This window comes from Calonectris borealis, chromosome 9 (assembly GCF_964195595.1).
Source record: "Calonectris borealis chromosome 9, bCalBor7.hap1.2, whole genome shotgun sequence".
NCBI classification, from domain to species: Eukaryota; Metazoa; Chordata; class Aves; order Procellariiformes; family Procellariidae; genus Calonectris; species Calonectris borealis.
Window position 1 is genome coordinate 7,026,165 of NC_134320.1, and position 17,706 is coordinate 7,043,870.

The following is a 17,706-nucleotide window of genomic DNA, read 5'->3' on the forward strand; positions in this document are numbered from 1 at the left end:
TAAGTGCCTAAAGATACACTTGGTTTTGCAGAGGTTTTGTATATACCATTAAGTTAACTACAGCAAGCATTTCTTCTCTTCTTACACCCCTCACTACATACCTTCCAACCCCTACAACAAAGAAGGCAGGGGCACTGCACCTTTCTGTGCTCTGAATGCAGCATTACTACAGAAGGAGGACTGTATGGGACAAGGCTATCTTGAAACATTCATGCCTGACACAATCACCATAGACTGTCCACATACTTAAAAATATAATTCAGGTTTTTTTAGAGTTTGTAATTAGTGTATTTGGTAGGAATGTGAAATTTTTGTAACAGTCCTCTCCCCCACAAACCACCCACTAAATTTTATTTTGATACCCACATCTGCAAGGTTGGAACCTTTAGATTCAATGCTCTCATCTCTGATACTTGAGTTGAGTTAGTGCAGAAGTACCTGCAAAAGTTGTCTGTGATCCCTGTGTGCACCAGGGCTACAAGAGTATGAAACTCTGAAAGAATGTCCCAGATACTTCTGACAGCTGATGAATGATGAGACACCAAGAACCTTAGGATTCATACAACCCTGGAAGATCTATCATGATAAAGCTGATCTTTCTGCTTCATCCCTTACAAGCTGTCCTCTGCCCATCTATTTCCTCATGCCAGTTCCAATCTTCTTGTCTTTCCATTCACAGATTCTACTCTTCCTTTCCAGTTCCCTGTCCTCAGTTCCATGTTTAGACTGTTTCCAATCCCCTGCTTTCCAGAGCCTTATCTGGGTTTTATGTCACAGCTTGCTTTTTACTTAACAGCAACCTTCACAATAAAACAGTACTCTGTCCCAAGCTGTATTAGAGTTAATATTACATCAGAGCTTTTGTGGTGTTGATGGGTTTTCTCTGAATGTATGTGCATTGCAGTTCTAGGTTACTAGAAGCTAAATGAACAGATCGTAGGCTTTACAAAAAGGCTGCCAATTTCACAAATACACCTCCGCATATCCCCACATCTTCTGTGCCAATGAGAAAAATGTGTCTTTGGCCTTTCAAGGGCACTTTGCTAAATGATGATCTGCAGCTTCCACTATACATAATGGTACAAATCTCACATGGCTGCTGCAATGCTCCAGTATTTGATAAGTACAATAGCCTTTATTTCAGGCCATGGTATGTCTGGATAAGGGAAATTTTTGCTTGTTTTTGATTGGCGTAGCTCAGTCAATGATGGTGGACAGAAATGAACTGCAATTCTTTGAAGTGAAGGGAAAAAGGGTAAGCTAAAGGAGAAATAACTACTAACACAAAGGAAGTAGCTGGATTTAAGGTCTAATTAAGGGAGACTGCTGTTGGAATATGCCAGGGAAAAGCATTCAAGAAGTGACAACAAAGTTGTTCATGTAAGGCAACTGAAGGAATCGAAGTGCAGGGGATTCAATTAAAAATGAAATTAAGACAATCAACCATCTCTTGTAAGTAGGAGAAGAAATACTGCACATGGAGCTATATTTGGTGAATCAAGGAGGGATAGCAAATCTCTGGACACTGAAAAACAGAGAAAAAGAACTCCATAGTCCCACTGTTTTCATCTTTGTCCTGAATGACTTGCACTAATGAGCTATTCTAAGTTTATTAAAACTGCAATCATTTGTCTATACCTGTCCTCAGTGAACCTTTTTATTTGCAATATATATTAAAGTGACCTGATTATTTCATGTGAAACAAAATCATGAGGTTCAGCACCATGCAAAGAAGTCTTACAGTTTAGTAGACTTACATTCAGTAGAAAAATAGTGTATTATGGAATTTTGCCACTGCTAAATTCAGACATTGAGCTGATCTTTGTGAAAGCTTCCATTAGGTGACTCAGCCTTTCTACAAATTTCACAGAAAACCCCAGTTCAACAGATTTCATTGTTGGGAGGGTTTTTTTGGGGGCTAGGGGAGGGGAAGGGAGGAGGAATTGGGTAACAGTTGCCTGCCATTAGAAAGTTTGTGCTAGCCAACATTTACTTACGAGAAACGGGGGGAACCCTGTTCTGCTCTGGAGTTCTCAGTAGCTCTTGATCATTCCCCATGCCCGAGGCCATACCATGCTAGTGACCAAAAGTAGTGGGAAGAAACCATTCTGTTCCTTCTTGGTGGGCCACATGTTTAATATAGCCAAATCTGAATCACTGCCCAGTCAGTCAAAGCACTGAAGGCAGAAAAAGTAAGTAACAACCGGATGCTAGCCTTCCTCTGTTCAAACTAATGGATTGTTCTTTGCTGATAGCTGCCAGATAGAATAAAAAAAAAAAAATCCAAACCCCAAAAAATCCAGCCACTATACACTAGACAGAGAAACCTATTTCTTGCCCGTCCTCTTTCTCACCCAGTTTTTGCTACGTCTTTTGTTTTTACTGTAGAGGAATCTTGTGATGATAACTGATGAATTCTAAACTGAGAATCTTTATTGGGAAAGAAAGACGAGCTTTAACATTTGTTTTCTTGACCATTTTTACAGAAAATGCTTTAGAACTTGAAATAACTACAGAAAATAATAGCAAAAAGAATTTTTTGTAATGGAAAATTAAAATAGTCTTTACTACTTTCACACTAATTTTCCTTAGTGTGGCACTGTGGAATAATTTGACTTGTCACTTGCCAACAATCATTAACCCCATCAAACACAAGACTCCACTGAAGTCCAAATAAATGCCTTTTTTTCCTCTACCATTTATAAAGATACAACAACTCATCTTTTGGAAACTTTTGTATAACCGTGAACAACGTAAATGTATTATTCATGTCCAAGAAGTGCTGCAATACTACAGGAAAAATGTAATGTATCAAAAATCTAGCAGCATCCTAGCAAGTCATAGGGCTAGGGAATATGATAAAACAGGAAACCCAAAACTGACACTGTTTCCAGAACCTGCCATACTTCTAATGTCAACAGAAGCTTTTCTGTCCAGAAATGCAGTAAACACGAATGCATCAGCATCACTGGTGTGGTATCCATATACTTTGCCCATTGTCTAACACTAGAATTACAATTCTAAGTAATCCTTAGTAATACTTTTTGATATTTTTTATTCATGTATTCTATGCTTTGCAAAACCAGCAGGGCCACAACATACATCTCTGACACAGCTGAAGAGCTGCTTATAAAACCAACCATTAATACAACTCCCAGATAAGTGTCCGGTCTATGTGGGAGTTACTACAAAATAACTGCACCAGCAGTCATGCTGGCATTTGGCATGGCTTGGTTTTGGCAGGCAGCTCCAACCCTCAAAACTTACCAGCTACTATGTTCAACTTTTTCATCAATTAATCTAGTCTAGTAAAGCTGTGTTGTTTTTAATGCTAAACAAAGAGTTGTGTTTACAGTTATGAACTAACCTGAGTGCTGGTAAGAAAGGGAATCCTCTGTAGATCTTTCTGTGGGCCGTTTGTTTTTCATGAATTCCTTCTTGGACTGGAGCAATCTGAGTGATTCATTGTAATGGTGCCTGCATTTAAAATAAAGGCTTCTGTGTGAGGTAATCCTCTCAGAGATGCACAAAGCGATTACCCGGCACTTTCAGATTCAAGAACACAGTCTGCTTTTATGCACTTTGGATTTGAATACAATTTGTTAAGATTTTAGCATATTCATTCTACCATGAGATTAGTATCAATGTAGGTTAACTACATTTTGCAGAATTCTCAAGCAATCTCCGTAATGGCATTCTGGTTTTCAATTCCTTTTTGAAATTCTACCATTACGGCAATTTTGGTAGCAACATAACATTTAAAATATTGTGGAGGTTTTTGTTTGAAACAGGATTAAATCACACTTCAATCACTAGATTTAATTTCTTGATTAAATACAACCCCTCATGATGATGTTTCTATAACGTGTGCTCAGTTTTCAGGAGGAGACATTATTGTACTCTCTCATCCTCTTCTCCACAAAAACATGTTCCCTGAGTTTTCACCTTGTGGTTTTCCCTTTCATTTTAATTAAAAGAATCACAATCCTGAGAAACTCAAAATATACAATTCTCATAAGATTTCTGACATCTGCTATGCTTCTAATTTTACTGAGTTCAGATTCATGAAGGCAGACAAGGATCTTTTTGTCAGTTTTTCCAGGTTTCTATTACTTTATTCTTTTGCTGCTCCTGATCACTGGTGCCCCACTGCAATACTGGTATTATTACTTCATGGTAGTGGCCCCTTCTTTGATCATGAGGGCAAGTGCCAATCTTAGATCCAAACACCTAAACTCCCTTCCTTCCAAATCAGCATGGCCTTGCCTGTTTAGAATAGTCCCTGACTTACACCATCCTGAGCCATGCTTAGGCATTGCTCATATTGGCACGAGTCAAAATCATTTCAAGAAACAAGCTCACAGTTAAACAGGACAGGTAGACACAGACTCAAGCCAGTGTCCCATCTCTGTCTAGTACATATATCGCCAAAGTGACCATCAGGTCTTATATTACTGTATCAAAGCAAAGATTATGAGTTACAAGGTACAGTCCGAATTCAGTACGTGTACAAAGCCATAGATAACCCTTTGAATGTCTGGCCTAATGAATGAATTTATAGTTTAGTGAATTAAATGTACACTCTTCAAATCATGCAAATACTTTTAGCCACAGCAATAAGTGGCATAAGTGTCAAAAACCTACACCTAGACAGGCTGCATAACTATCTCCAGTAATTTTTGATGCTCAGTCATTGGCTAAAGAAACTGCATAGACAAGAGGTGAGGGACATACGGTAGTAGAAAGTAGGTAGCAGTATAGCTTCCTACATGTCTATTTTTAATCCTGCCTTGTTGTAAACAGGCTGATGCTATGTATAGTCAAGTACACTAACTTTCTATCATGGACTGACATTCTTGGTCCATGATTCAAAAATAAGAACTCTTGGCCAAGAGCTCACTGCAGGACTAATGTTACAAGTACCGCAAAATCTTAACTGCCAAAAGGTCTGTTCAGCAGCTGTTTCAACTGCTGGGGCAGGGAGGGTTACGTTATTTTAAAGATACACCAAAAAGGACAAACCAATCTGCCAGTTCATCAAGCATTTTCTGAACTGTGTATGAAGCTTTGAATAACTACATAATTAAATCACAAGCACAATTCAACGAAAGCTCGGTAAGATAGATCTTTGCGAATTCTAAATTAATTCATAGTATATCTGCACCACAATCTAATCTACATTACAAGAAGGATGAATTTAGTTCTTTGGTTACTGACAATACTGTTTTCTTGTCTAGGAAGAATATTCAGGAACAGCAGCTAAGTGGGAAATAGCTCTATCATGTTCCCTCCTCCTCTCTAAAAAAAGCCTTGGGATAGTCTCCAAAATTTCCATACTCACTTAATGTAACAGGCAACTAATAACACCGCCACAAATGGGATATGAGCTTTGCTGCTTAAAATTATTTTATGTCATAACTATTTGGAAGCCCCTGCAAAATCTACAGATTTTGATGAAATATGACATTTTCATCACACTCAGATAAAACAAATACTGTAGGAAAAGGCCATTCTTGTGTCTTAGGACACAATGTTCTACTGCAGTTAAGTGTACAATTCAAAATACTGATAAGAAGAGACATTTAGGTACAGGAATGTTTTTTGCCTTTACCTTGCAATAGCACAATCTCTTTCTATTGGTACTAAGGTTTCGTACCTGAGGGAGCTTATAGTGAAGACAGGAATTGGTTCTTGGTTCTTTGACCAGGGAAGAATCTATACATTAACCTTCAACAGTTGTGAAGAAGCACAACTCCACAATAAACCATTGCCTGTTTATACTTGGTAATGATCTAGCACTAAAGCCACCTCTTTTTTAATATTCACGTGTGACAGTTAAAATACAATATAATGCCAAAATACCTACATCTGCTATTTCATCAGGATGCTGCTTCCCCACTCAAGGGACAGGGTTCAGCATTAGATTATGGCACTGGTTCAGCTTATTAATATAGGTCATCGTTTGGGAAAAAAAAAAGATTTAAGCTCATTTCTCTCCTTAAGAGGCATCCATTTTAACATTTCGTGAATTTATTTATAAAACTAGAGGTTCACTTTCTAGGCAGACTGGAAGTTTGACTCTTCATACCATAGTGATACTACTTTACCCAAGCAGAAAATTATACATACAGGTTTTATTTACTGTACCTCTTCTCCTAAAGGACTCTGAAATGGATTTACAATTTACAAACCCAATCTTGCAAGTAGTACTGACTTCAGTTGGAGCTGTGCAAGATCAAAGCCTTTGTAAGTAAGATCACCTGATCTGTAAGATTTGTGGCTGCTTCTCTGGAGGAAAATAGTTTTACAAAACTGAAGTTTAGGAGAAAAATCCCATACCCAACCAATACTGCAGGACAGACCTTTTGGTGATTTCTCACACTGGAATATACAATTGTGACTAGAGAAAAGAACAGAGAAGCTTTTTGCAAAGACAGGGTAGCGTTGCCTAGTCTTCCTCCCACCCCGATCCTATTCTGCTGGCTGGAGGGAAGGGGCAAAAGAAGCAACTGGATGTCTATGTTCACTCAGCAAAGCAAATAAAAGCAGAACTAAAAGGCTCCACTAGTTGTTTTGTAAGTATGGAGGGTATTCTTATGTATGCTTTTGTAAAGTAACAGGTCTGGTTTTTAATTGCTTTCACACAGAGCCACAAGAGCTTTCTGGGCAGTTGAGGAAGGCAGATTTTAGAGCCTTAAGCTATACAAACAACTGTTTCCAGTTAGAAAACAACTAGAAAATGTAGATAGAAATGAAGAATCATTGATAGTTCTTACAGCACACTTGCATTCTTGAAAGACATCCATGAAGTCTTTCACTTTAACAATATCTTCTGTAGCATCTATGTTTCCAAAAAGTGGCTAGCACAAGAAGTTTGGGTTTTCATACCTTGCCCCATAATGCATTTATTACCAAGACCAACCAATGGGAAAAAGGCACATTTCAAGGTCGTTACATCAAGTTAACAGGTTTTGGACAAATTGTTTAATTTTTCCTTCCAGCACAAAACCACAGCAAACTCAGTGATTTTGAAGAAAACATCAGCAGGTACGGGCTTGGGTTTAACTTGCCATCAGAGTTAATAAGAAAACTTTTCAAGGATGTGTGAATAGAAAAACCTGCAGGCATAAGGCCAACATAGCTAATCTGGAATAGGGATGCTCCTGAAGAATAAGTTTGTTTGTAAACTCTCTTACTTTCTGATTAAGATCTCTATATTACCTACTTAGAGACTTAAAAAGCAAGAGAAATAACGTGAGAGCCAAGCGACTATAGTTTTGCAAGACCCTTTCTTGGCAGAGGCTTTCCACATGCATCTAACTACTTAAATGGCACAAGTGCAGTACTGTGGAGTATTGCATAGGTCTGGGGAAAGCCCATCTGCTGTGCACTAGGAAAGGAAAGACTCCAGGTGGGGAATACTGACTATGCAGCCTTTCTGAAGGAAAGTGATGTGAATTTTCATTGCTCACAGATATAATACTTTATCTCATAGCAGATGATGCCATAAACAGACATGTTCTGCTTTGCTTGGGTGTTTTATAGGAGCGAGTTCTGTGCATTGACCTAGTAGCCTGACAGATTTTTGGCAATCAGTAACTTCATAAAGAAAGGGAAAAAGAAGTAATTACCTTAATACTTTTATTGTCTCTGTCCATGTCTCCTGCTCACTCTCCCATGGATCAACTCGAATCCAGTCAGATGTCTCCAGTGCTAGTTTAGCCATTGCTATCCGGTGCCTTGCTGAAACCAAGCCTTTCTTTCCATAGTCATCATTAACAGGAGACATTATGCCTTCAATCACCTGATACCTTCCTTTTGAAAAAAAGAAAAGAAAAAAAGAAAAAAAGAAAAAAAAGTCATCTTCACAGAATCTTGAAAATTTAGTATGGATAGGACCTTGGGAGCTCATCTAGTCCAACCTCTTCAAAGCACGGTTAACTTCAAAGTTATAAGAGACTATGAACAACTTGATTTAGGTATTACTTTTAATACAGAAACAGCAATTTAAAAAATTAAAAAGCAGCCTTCTTGTTCCTCTGTGAACTGCTCACAATTACTATCAATGTTTATCCTATTAGATGTTTCAAAAAGAAAAGCTGGATGAACATACAATTTTCAAGCAAGTAGAGATGTTTATAATTTATGATGCAAACTATCAAAACCACTAGATATAATTAAGTTTTATATTCCAATAAGTACAGCTTTTATATAGCCAGAGCAATGGATGACTTAACTGACCACTACTTTGTTCTTAAGCATCTGATTCTTGTTATTTATCAAAATCATTGTGCCCTTTCATTGTGTTAAAGGGAGACTTATAGCATATTACTGCAGCTGTGATTAATGTGATTCAGACAAATCAGAATATTCAAGAACAAAGATGGGGCTAATGGAGTCTAAAATGAGACTTAGAGCACTATGGTCCAAACATCAGCTTAGCAGCCATTAAAGACCCTTTCTATCTGGCTGATCATGTTAATTAAATTTGAAAATATGCCCATATTTTTCTACTCCTGTAACATAATGTAATCATTAACACAACAAGCTCTTTTTGTTAGACCTTGCAGTTCTGGCCTCAAATCAGGAAACAAAAATGTAGTTCTCATTTTAATAAATCAACAGGGAAATAAAGCACTGATATGAGAGGCAGCCCTCAAGAAACAGAGAGGAGAGAAAGGGTATTTCAAATAAACAGGAATGAAACAAAATGATTTCTAATGTAACATATGTATTTTAAATAACTATGATAAATATGATACTGAAGGGAGGGAAAAAAATCCTCTTTCTTTTTCCTAATTCAATTGTTTCAACAAAGAAACTTAAATGCAGCAAGTTCCCTCTATTGCTTTGTAATGAAAATAATACCCCTGGACTCATAATTTCTGATACTGGCACATGACAATTTAATATTCTAAAATTACAATTTAGTAATGTCACATTTGTTTTGATGTAATAAGGTAAAATTTTCAAAAGAACTTAAGCAAGTTGGACTTAAAAAGTAGTATTAAGATTGAATGAGATGTACAGGCCTGTCTCCTGTTAAAATGTCAGTCTAAACTATCCTCTGTTTTAAAACATTCTCGTTACAGGCAAAATGGTCAAAAGAGCAAGATAAAATTTTCCAGAAACATGCAAAGATGTGTATATAATTAAGTCCATCTCTTGATCTGAAATTGGAAATACTTTCACTTGGCTTATGAATAACAATTATTCTCTGGTACTTTGATAATATACAATGCTATAACAAATTCTCGTTTAAAGGGAAAGAAATTACAGTTTGAATTAATTAATGTTACCCTTACTAAAAGGTTTTTCTTACACAATAATTTTATTTTCCACATTCCAATTCCTTTCTTTTCAGTTTCTACAGATATAAATTGTTCCCTTATATTTTAAATGAATATATTGAATGTAAAAATTAAAATTGTGTGAGATCATGCTAGCCAAGAATAATTGCAACTCTACCATATCCTTGTGATGTGTAAAGATTTCAGTCTCTGGCCTAGAACTGCATAGATTGGATGAGATAAGAGCTTCTGATGCCATATCAGCTTGTCCCAAAGCACAAATGAAACCAACTGGAAGAGAAAAATCAAGGTTGCTAACAGTTAAGGTACCAAAAATCAAATAAAATAACTGTTTGAGATGATTCACAACTGAATAACCCAGCACTATGCAAACACGATGCACATAAGAGCCTTCCACCTAAAAATACAAGCTTTAGCACTCAAAATACAGGAGATTATTTTATTTCTGGCTCTAAATGACTTCTGTCCTCTTCAGTAATTTAAAAGTTCACCTGTTCAAATAAGCCCCTCAATTTTGGCAGACATGCAAAGAGGAAATCACTAAATTCTGCCATCTTGGGTTTTTTTTAATTTCCACTGCAATTTTCTTCTCTGTCCCATAAATTATTACAGGTAGTTTCAAGCCTTCCTTGGTCCAGAATTATCTTCAAATTCTACTTCTTTTGAATGCTATTTGTTTTCATCACGAAGTATGTTATTATTGCTTGTCCTAACTATGTGTAAAAATCCTCCAGGCCCTTAAGTGGCTTTGTTTTTCAAAACATACCTATTAAAAGCAGCAAAAAATTTCCTCTTGCTATGAACTTCTTATATTCTCTAAGAATTTCTTAGGAAAACTAAATATAACAAAAGTAATGAAACAAAAAATGTCCCTCAAACATGCTAAAGTAGTATTATTAAGGAAAACACGTATTTAGTATTCTGTTACAAAGGTCACTATAAATCGTTACAAACACTAAAACAAATTGTAATGCTGAATTAGTTTATTAATACTAAAGCAAATTTATCAAATGCCAATTTCATATAAAACTGTATGTGTACTTTGGCAGGGTTTTTAAAGATTAATTTCTTCTAGTTAGTAAGTCTGGGATCTACTATTAGAAACTATACAAAAAGTAAATAATAGAAGTAAATAATCACTATAGAAAAGCAAATAAAAGAAATACTTCCATACATTTAACTCTTGCCCACTACTCATCTTCCTCTCAGTTTCATAAGAAAATCCACAACAGACTGGGAAGCTCTGCAGCTTTATGCTGTTATCCTGCCCAGCGAGCAGAAATGACCCCATTGCTGTTTTTCTGTCATCTCCAGAGCAGGTTGCAACAGGACTTTGTGCCTGAGTGCTGCTTTATTTCACTTCTTTTCCAAGATGCTATTAAATAAGTATTATGAAATAGTACTGTTTTAGCATAAACAAAGTTTCTAGAAACTTTACTCCCTGCTGAACAGTGCCGACAAAATGTAAGCCTCTTTTGCATTTCTATGACAATTGAGAATTAGGCACATCCGTTTACCCAGCCTGATTCTTTACACCAAAGTACTACTCCAAGTAGTATCTTCGAGGTAAGAGTTTGGATTTACAGCATGTCACTATAAACAGGCAGTACCAATGTACATTAGTCATAAGTAATGACAGTATCAAAAGATGCATGTTTCATGCTAAGTTTACTGTGTGGAAGATTTTATCGTTTCGTATGACTGAAAACAGCAGACAAGCCAACACACTTATTTTAATATAGTTTGGCACTTTCCTGTTAAAACTCCAAAGCTTTAGAAGTTTCACTCATGTAGGCTTACATAAAAATATTACAGATGAATGCCAATCTCATCTCTAGGTTACAATGAAACTTTTTATCATTCGGTATTCAGCTCTCCCAACTTACACTTTATAATAGAAAAAAAACAGAGTTACACTTGCTAGTAGCTTCTATGACATCAATTAAATGTGACACCAACTCAAATATGCAAATTTTCCCTTCCTGCAGATATGGACGTTAGTTTAAAGACCATATAGCTCTCATTCACAGGGAAAAAAACCAAAAACCCAACACCCCCTCCCAAAACCACACCCAAAACCAAACACCAAAAAAACCCAAGACCAAAACACCCCAAACACTAAAAAAACCCACCCCCAAACCACCCCAAAGCCCAAACACCACCCTCCCCAAAAAAAACCCCAAACACCAAAAACCGCCCACCAATCCAAACAACAACAACAAAAAAACCCCACTGAAAACCAAACAACAAAAAAACTCCCCGCAAACCCCACACACCTTAATCAAGATGACAGTTTTTAACTCATCGCCTAGCTAAGGTTTCTGTCCTATGTATCCAATGTCTGTAAGCATGAGCCAAAGAAAATTCCCCGGGCTTTATGTTTTTTCTGGAGACTGCCCCAGCCTCCTTTTCAGTGCTGGACAAGAGACTAACTTCTATATATTAGTGCATTAATGTGAACAATTTCAGGATAGAGGATTGCAAATTTTTGGTTTGGGCTTTGGAAGGTTTGTCCAGGAATATGCATTTTCTCTGTTTCATTAAGCCTGTTCTAAGGGCATAAAGTTACCTACAGATTTAACAAAATGACTCTGATGACAGTTTAAATTTTACTGCATAGTATAGACACAACATCAAATACATAAATAACAAAAATCACTTTGATTGCCAAGGAGTCAGTCCTCCTTTGTAAGGAAAGTGGCAGCTATTTCAAAATGTAAAATGACGTAAAACTTGCTATCAGAAGTGAACAATGTTGGAAAATAGTTACAATACAATCTCACATTCTAACCATCTAAGATGCAACAAGAGCTTACATCAATGTAAGTTTTCATTTCTTCACCGAAACAACCACTGGCATACTTGCTTTTACGAATGTGGTTAGTTAACTGGATTATTTAATTTCTTTTATCAGCCTTCTATGTGTGACTACACTTACATTAAAATCACAGGATAAAATTCTGTATTTTTCCCTTGAACCCACAAGAAATGAGCAGTTATCGTCCCAGATCTCTCAGCCTGCTAATGCTAGGAAAACAAATACAAGGATTTTTCATTGTTCCATTTAAACCAAAATGTTAATTTTATCTATAGGTTATAATTAACCAGGGTGGAGGGAGGGATATCTCAGATCTTTGTTCAGATTAAATATCAAAAGGATACCATCCCATGCTTACCTTCCCATGACACATATGTAGAGATGGCCAAGCATGAAAAAGAAAAAGAAAATAGGCAAGACTTTTTTTACTTCATGTTCAGTCACCTTCTGTGAAGCGAACTCAACAGAAGGAAAATCAAAGGGGTAAACAATTCAGCAATCATTGCATTGAAAGACAACATAAACAACAAATACATCAGAGCAGTAATGGACAATCTTTTAGAATAGCTCTCCATAGAATGGATGACTTTACCTTCACCACTTCAGAGTGCTTGAAAGATGCATTCACTGAATTAGATGAGGTGTGCAAAAATTGTAGTGACAGATGCCATATGAGTACCTAGACAAACATAAAACATATCTACCTGGCTGAGTGAACTACAAGGCCTGAAGATGCAGATTTACCTCTGCAGTCAGACAGCCACCCAAATACATTGTGACTTCAGGAACTCTTCCAACAGCTGAGTAACTGAGCATGCACAATGATCAGTCCTCAAATAAATGCTTAACGATCTCCACATATCACATCTATAATAAACATTTCGTATCAAGACCTCAAAATACCACTTCACTTCTATAGAGTTCACTGGATTTGGACAAAAAGAAATAAAGGCAGTATCTTGACAGCTATGAAAATGAGTATTTCCTCCAGAAAGGAGGGCTAAAATCACCGTCTTGAGAGTAACAGTGTGAATAATAAACTATTGTAGCTCTACTCACAGGACACCTTATTCTGAAACGCTCTCATTCAAGCTGACTTTTCCCATGTAACATGACTGGGAAGCAATGGTTCTCTTCAGACATGCTATAAAACAGATGACTAGGATTCCAAAGTCAAATACAGGGCATAACCCAAATACCACTGCAAGCAGGGGACGCACACCCCTTATTCCACTGGGCTTTAGAGTAAGACAACAAAACTTGTGGAACAGAAAGATGCCTACACTTCCTCCACTTAGAAAAGCATTCCTTAAATTCAGAAAAAGGTTAGGACCTAAACTGTATGCACTGATAACAGCATTCAGAAAACTGACTTTTCTTTAGGGATGTGGTATGTCTTAAGATGTCTTAAGATTTATGCTTTTGCTGCTTTGATTTGCACCTCTGCAAAGTGCACTCTATAGCTTTAATTCTTTCTGAATGCTAAGACACACATGCATCCCTCTTTTTCAAGGGTAAAGCCTAATACAATTAACCAAGTATTGCTCTATTTAAGCAAGCACTGCTGTAAATCTTGTAATGAAAAAAAAAATCAAAGATTTGTTTCCTTTTCATTTTTTCAGTTCAGTTAATTTTAACTAATGTCTGACAATATTTATTGTATATGTAGTGAGGAACTACTGCTGATCTGATTCTATTCCAATCATCTATCTGTATTGCTATACACACTATCAAAACAGTAGGATCAAACCAGGGTTTTTTGTGTGGTTTTCAAATTCCAGTTATCAGAATTGTTGCAGGAAAACAAACTGAAGTCTGCATTTATGCTGACTTGCTGCTGTTACAATCTGTTCCTATCCCTTTCTTGAAAATATCAGTCCATTTTAATCAGATGCAGCCCTTGAACAACATAAACTTCCGAATTCCCAAGGCTGGTTAGTGACTCATTACTCCTTGGACTTCTCAGCTCCGCTGCCCAGTGCTGCATCTGACACAACCCATTGATTGTGTCACATTTTTCCCAAGTTTTCATAAGGTAGCTCATTGTCCTTCACCTCCCCCTTGCATCTTTCTTGTCACAGATAGAAACATCTTGTCTTTCATAGCCCCCTCCTTTGCCCTCTATCCCTTTGGTGATGTTAAGTATCCTCCACTGGCAATACTTGGGAAACAACATTTTAAACATCTTACATAGATTGATTCTAGTACTATTTCTTTAGATTTTATGGTCAAATAAGAAATACAAAGAGAAATAAAAGCATCTAATATTAGGTATTAACACTGGAAAGGCATTTGCCACAGTCAGTGCAAGTTTCAAGAAACAATTTCAAAACAAGGGATTGAATCTGAGAAAATTCTAGCTATGTGTGAGGATGTGTAAAGAGTCAAATTCACATGAGTAGGAGACAAAATCCAGATAAAGAGAATCATTAGAGTTATTCAGTCACACGTAGTTACGTCTGTTGCATTTAAAAGGCAGCATGACAAGATTTGTCGACTGATATTAACAGAAAAAGGATGAATTACTTGACATGTGGCAATGAAACTGCAGATACTGCTTAAAGTATCAGAAACTCAATAAAATTCCCTACTTAAAATAGGGTTGTATGAAAAATAAGATTATACAGCATTTGAAACTGAAGTGATGTGCAAAAGGCTGTCAGACAGAATTACTGGTGGTGTCAGTCAGGATACACATCAGGGATAGTCATGTCATTCATAACAGTAAAACCTGACTGCGAAGTCAACTCCAGCCAAGCTACTGCACAACTCATCGTTTCTGCTCGATTTGTGATTGAGCAGAAATACTGAAGTAGCACCAGGAGTAAGTCATTCTCACAGCCTAGGAAACATCACCCCTCGAGCTAGTTAATTCTTCACTCATGCTAGTTACCTTTTCAGGCATTCAGTGTGTATGTTAGCTCAGAATTGCATTGTTCTCATGAGAAGGGAATCAATGTGAATATAGCAGACCACCACCTCACTTCAAACAAGCGTTAGTCATGTATAACCATTGTCCTCCAGCCCCACTATCAGCTCCCTGTCTGCAACTAGTGCTTCTTCTCAGCAAATAAGCTCCAATTTTTCCTCTCCTTCCCTGGGTAACCACAGAAGTGGAAACAGGACCAAAAACACAAGAGAATGACTATTTAATTTCCTGGGTGGGAATGATTCTGCCATAAAACAGGCATCTAGAATCGATCATTTTTATAGTATGTTGCCAACCCCTTCTGTATGAGAAACTGTCTTAGCAAGAAAGACCATATACCAGATTTGTGTATCCACATATATAAACACATATATCTACATTTACAATTACTTCAAATTGTACCTCTACTTGGGATGGGTAAAGCTTCCACAAGCTAACTGATGATTCTTGCTTTGCAGACATCCTGGGTTAAGCATTCAGAAAGTGCAATGATGACACTGTAGGCAACCCAGACACAAATGAAGTTCCGTTCTTGAATGCATGAAGTACTTATACTAGTAATACTCCACACATTAGACTAAGAAGTCAAAAGGCAAGTCACATCCTATCCAGAACTAAGCACTGATGTTAGAGAGGTGCAATGTAATGCACAACTTTCATGTCAGCCTTTCAAAATTTCATTTTTAATATGATTTTCACTAGACTTGTTTAAGTAAACTGCTCTGAGTAAGGGGTTGACTCTTGTTACACAGACCCTGGAGCAGACTAGACAACGAATTGTGATTCAGACAGAATCATATTCATTTCCCAGTTCAATCCTTCTTTCAAGGTAAAGAAATAAGTTACTGGACTGTAACATCTGACTTAAACAGAAATACCAATTGGTCTCCCATTACCTTTCTACTCCTTGCACAGCTGGGCAGCAGAAGCAGTTATAAAATTACAGTGAGAAAAGCCAGTTCAAATCCCTTTTTAACCCTTTATTTCGAGTTCTGCGGGAGCAACAAAATCATTTTACAGTTACAGGACAAGAGAGACTTGTAGAGACAGCCCTCAGAGCTGGTTGTGTAATTCTCCCTCATAAAAGTCAAAGTATTCTCATAGTATATGGCGAGCATGTAGTTGCTGCTTTTACTGCACAACGGAATCAGTGGATTACCAGATTCTCCCCCTCTCCCCATGATTTGACAGCCAAATTCTTTTTACTATTATTTTCTGTTCAGGTTCCCTACTGAACCACCTCCCTAGGAACTCCTCTGTCAGGATTCAATAAACTGATTCCCTTCCAACGTCTTCCAGAAACGTATGTGTATATTTTAGCTGCCAGATGGAAAAAAAAATAAAAGCCTCAGCAACTAAGTTCAATGTTAGAGTTCAATGTTTCTCAGTAGCTTTTCTGATTCTTGCTTAAGTTCCTGATGTTACCCACCTTTCTCCTTTGTTGCCAAAACTTTCTAGCCTGCTGACATCTAGCTTTTCTGGTCTCCTTTATGAGGAAATTATTTTGCTAGGGGAGATAACTTGTACCTCTTAGTCAAGATGGATTATGAATAATTAACGTTTCATCTTTTCTCCAGTTTCACCCGGCTGTCAAAACTGCTAACTGTAACACTTCTTCATATTAAAACACAATGTATTAAAAAAGCATGAAATTTGAACAGAAATGTTTCTTCTCAGTTTCAAAATTGTTAAGCATACTCTTTCACAGGGCTCAGCCTGTTCCATGAATATGATCCTAAAACTGCTGATAAAACTTTCACTTTATTTGCATGAACACTCATTATGATACTTAGGTACTGAGCCAAAGGAAGAGGTAATGCTAGACTTTCTATACTGAATATATCATGAAAGCCTCATATTGAATGATCAATAAAGAATATAAAAATTAAGCTAGCTGTAAAGTAACAGCTTATCTATAGCAAGTGTTAAAAGTCTTTCTTCCTTTTCACAGTAAACCACCATGTGTGTGTGATCCTAACAACACCTTACTGACCTGTTTGGTGCAGGTGATCTCTAGCCAGCTCAAATAAACGCATATGCATGTTTGTGATGGGGTTAAAGGAGCCACAAGCTAGAAGAATGAGAGGTATCCTGCTCTTCATTCTGACATCAAAACATTAAAACTCCACCTTAAAGAAAAAAAAATTATTAAAATAAAAGACAAACCTGACAAAGAGCAGTCTGCCCATTGTTCCTCAAACTAAAAGGAGTGCTGTTTTCAGAACTGAGTATTCCTGGAACACTAGTAAAGTATCAGAAGATTAGTCCTCGGTATCATCACAGCATACAGGAAGTTCTAGCTCAGAAACACATATGTTCTTTGATATTAATTAGGGGAACATCAACAAATTCTGATTCCCCACGTACAGAGATGGCTAGAGAGTATTTATAGAAATTCATATTGTCGCTATTATTAAAAACTGTCAGATTTTGTACATGTTTTTTATTGTCAACCTGCTTTTGTCAGAAAACAAGGTTTTGTTCTATCTTTCTGTCAACCCCCCATTAATAACTTTGTAGGCCTGCTACAAAAGCAGATTTTAATTTTTTTTAAAATAAGTTCGAACAATGGACCTTTGCAACATATGGCAAAACCCCACATGCAACACCCAAACCTACAGGTCTGACTTAGAGGTGGGCAGGCAGGA

At 37.0% G+C, this 17,706-nt stretch overlaps 1 protein-coding gene across 4 annotated transcripts in view; it reads right to left on the reverse strand.

Annotated features, from left to right (window-relative positions):
- NMNAT3 (nicotinamide nucleotide adenylyltransferase 3) overlaps positions 1 to 17,706 on the reverse strand; it is a 32,825-nt gene that overhangs the window by 3,233 nt on the left and 11,886 nt on the right. For 3 of the 4 annotated variants that reach the window (XM_075158146.1, XM_075158147.1, XM_075158148.1), the window contains 2 exons: positions 7,632 to 7,815; positions 3,368 to 3,477 (listed from right to left, as the gene is read on the reverse strand). In XM_075158146.1, coding sequence (XP_075014247.1) covers positions 3,368 to 3,477; positions 7,632 to 7,789 — 268 coding nt within the window. In that variant the 5' untranslated portion in view covers positions 7,790 to 7,815. Of the gene's footprint in view, positions 1 to 3,367; positions 3,478 to 7,631; positions 7,816 to 17,051; positions 17,188 to 17,706 lie in introns of all 4 variants that reach the window. The other variant, XM_075158145.1, reaches the window with a different exon arrangement.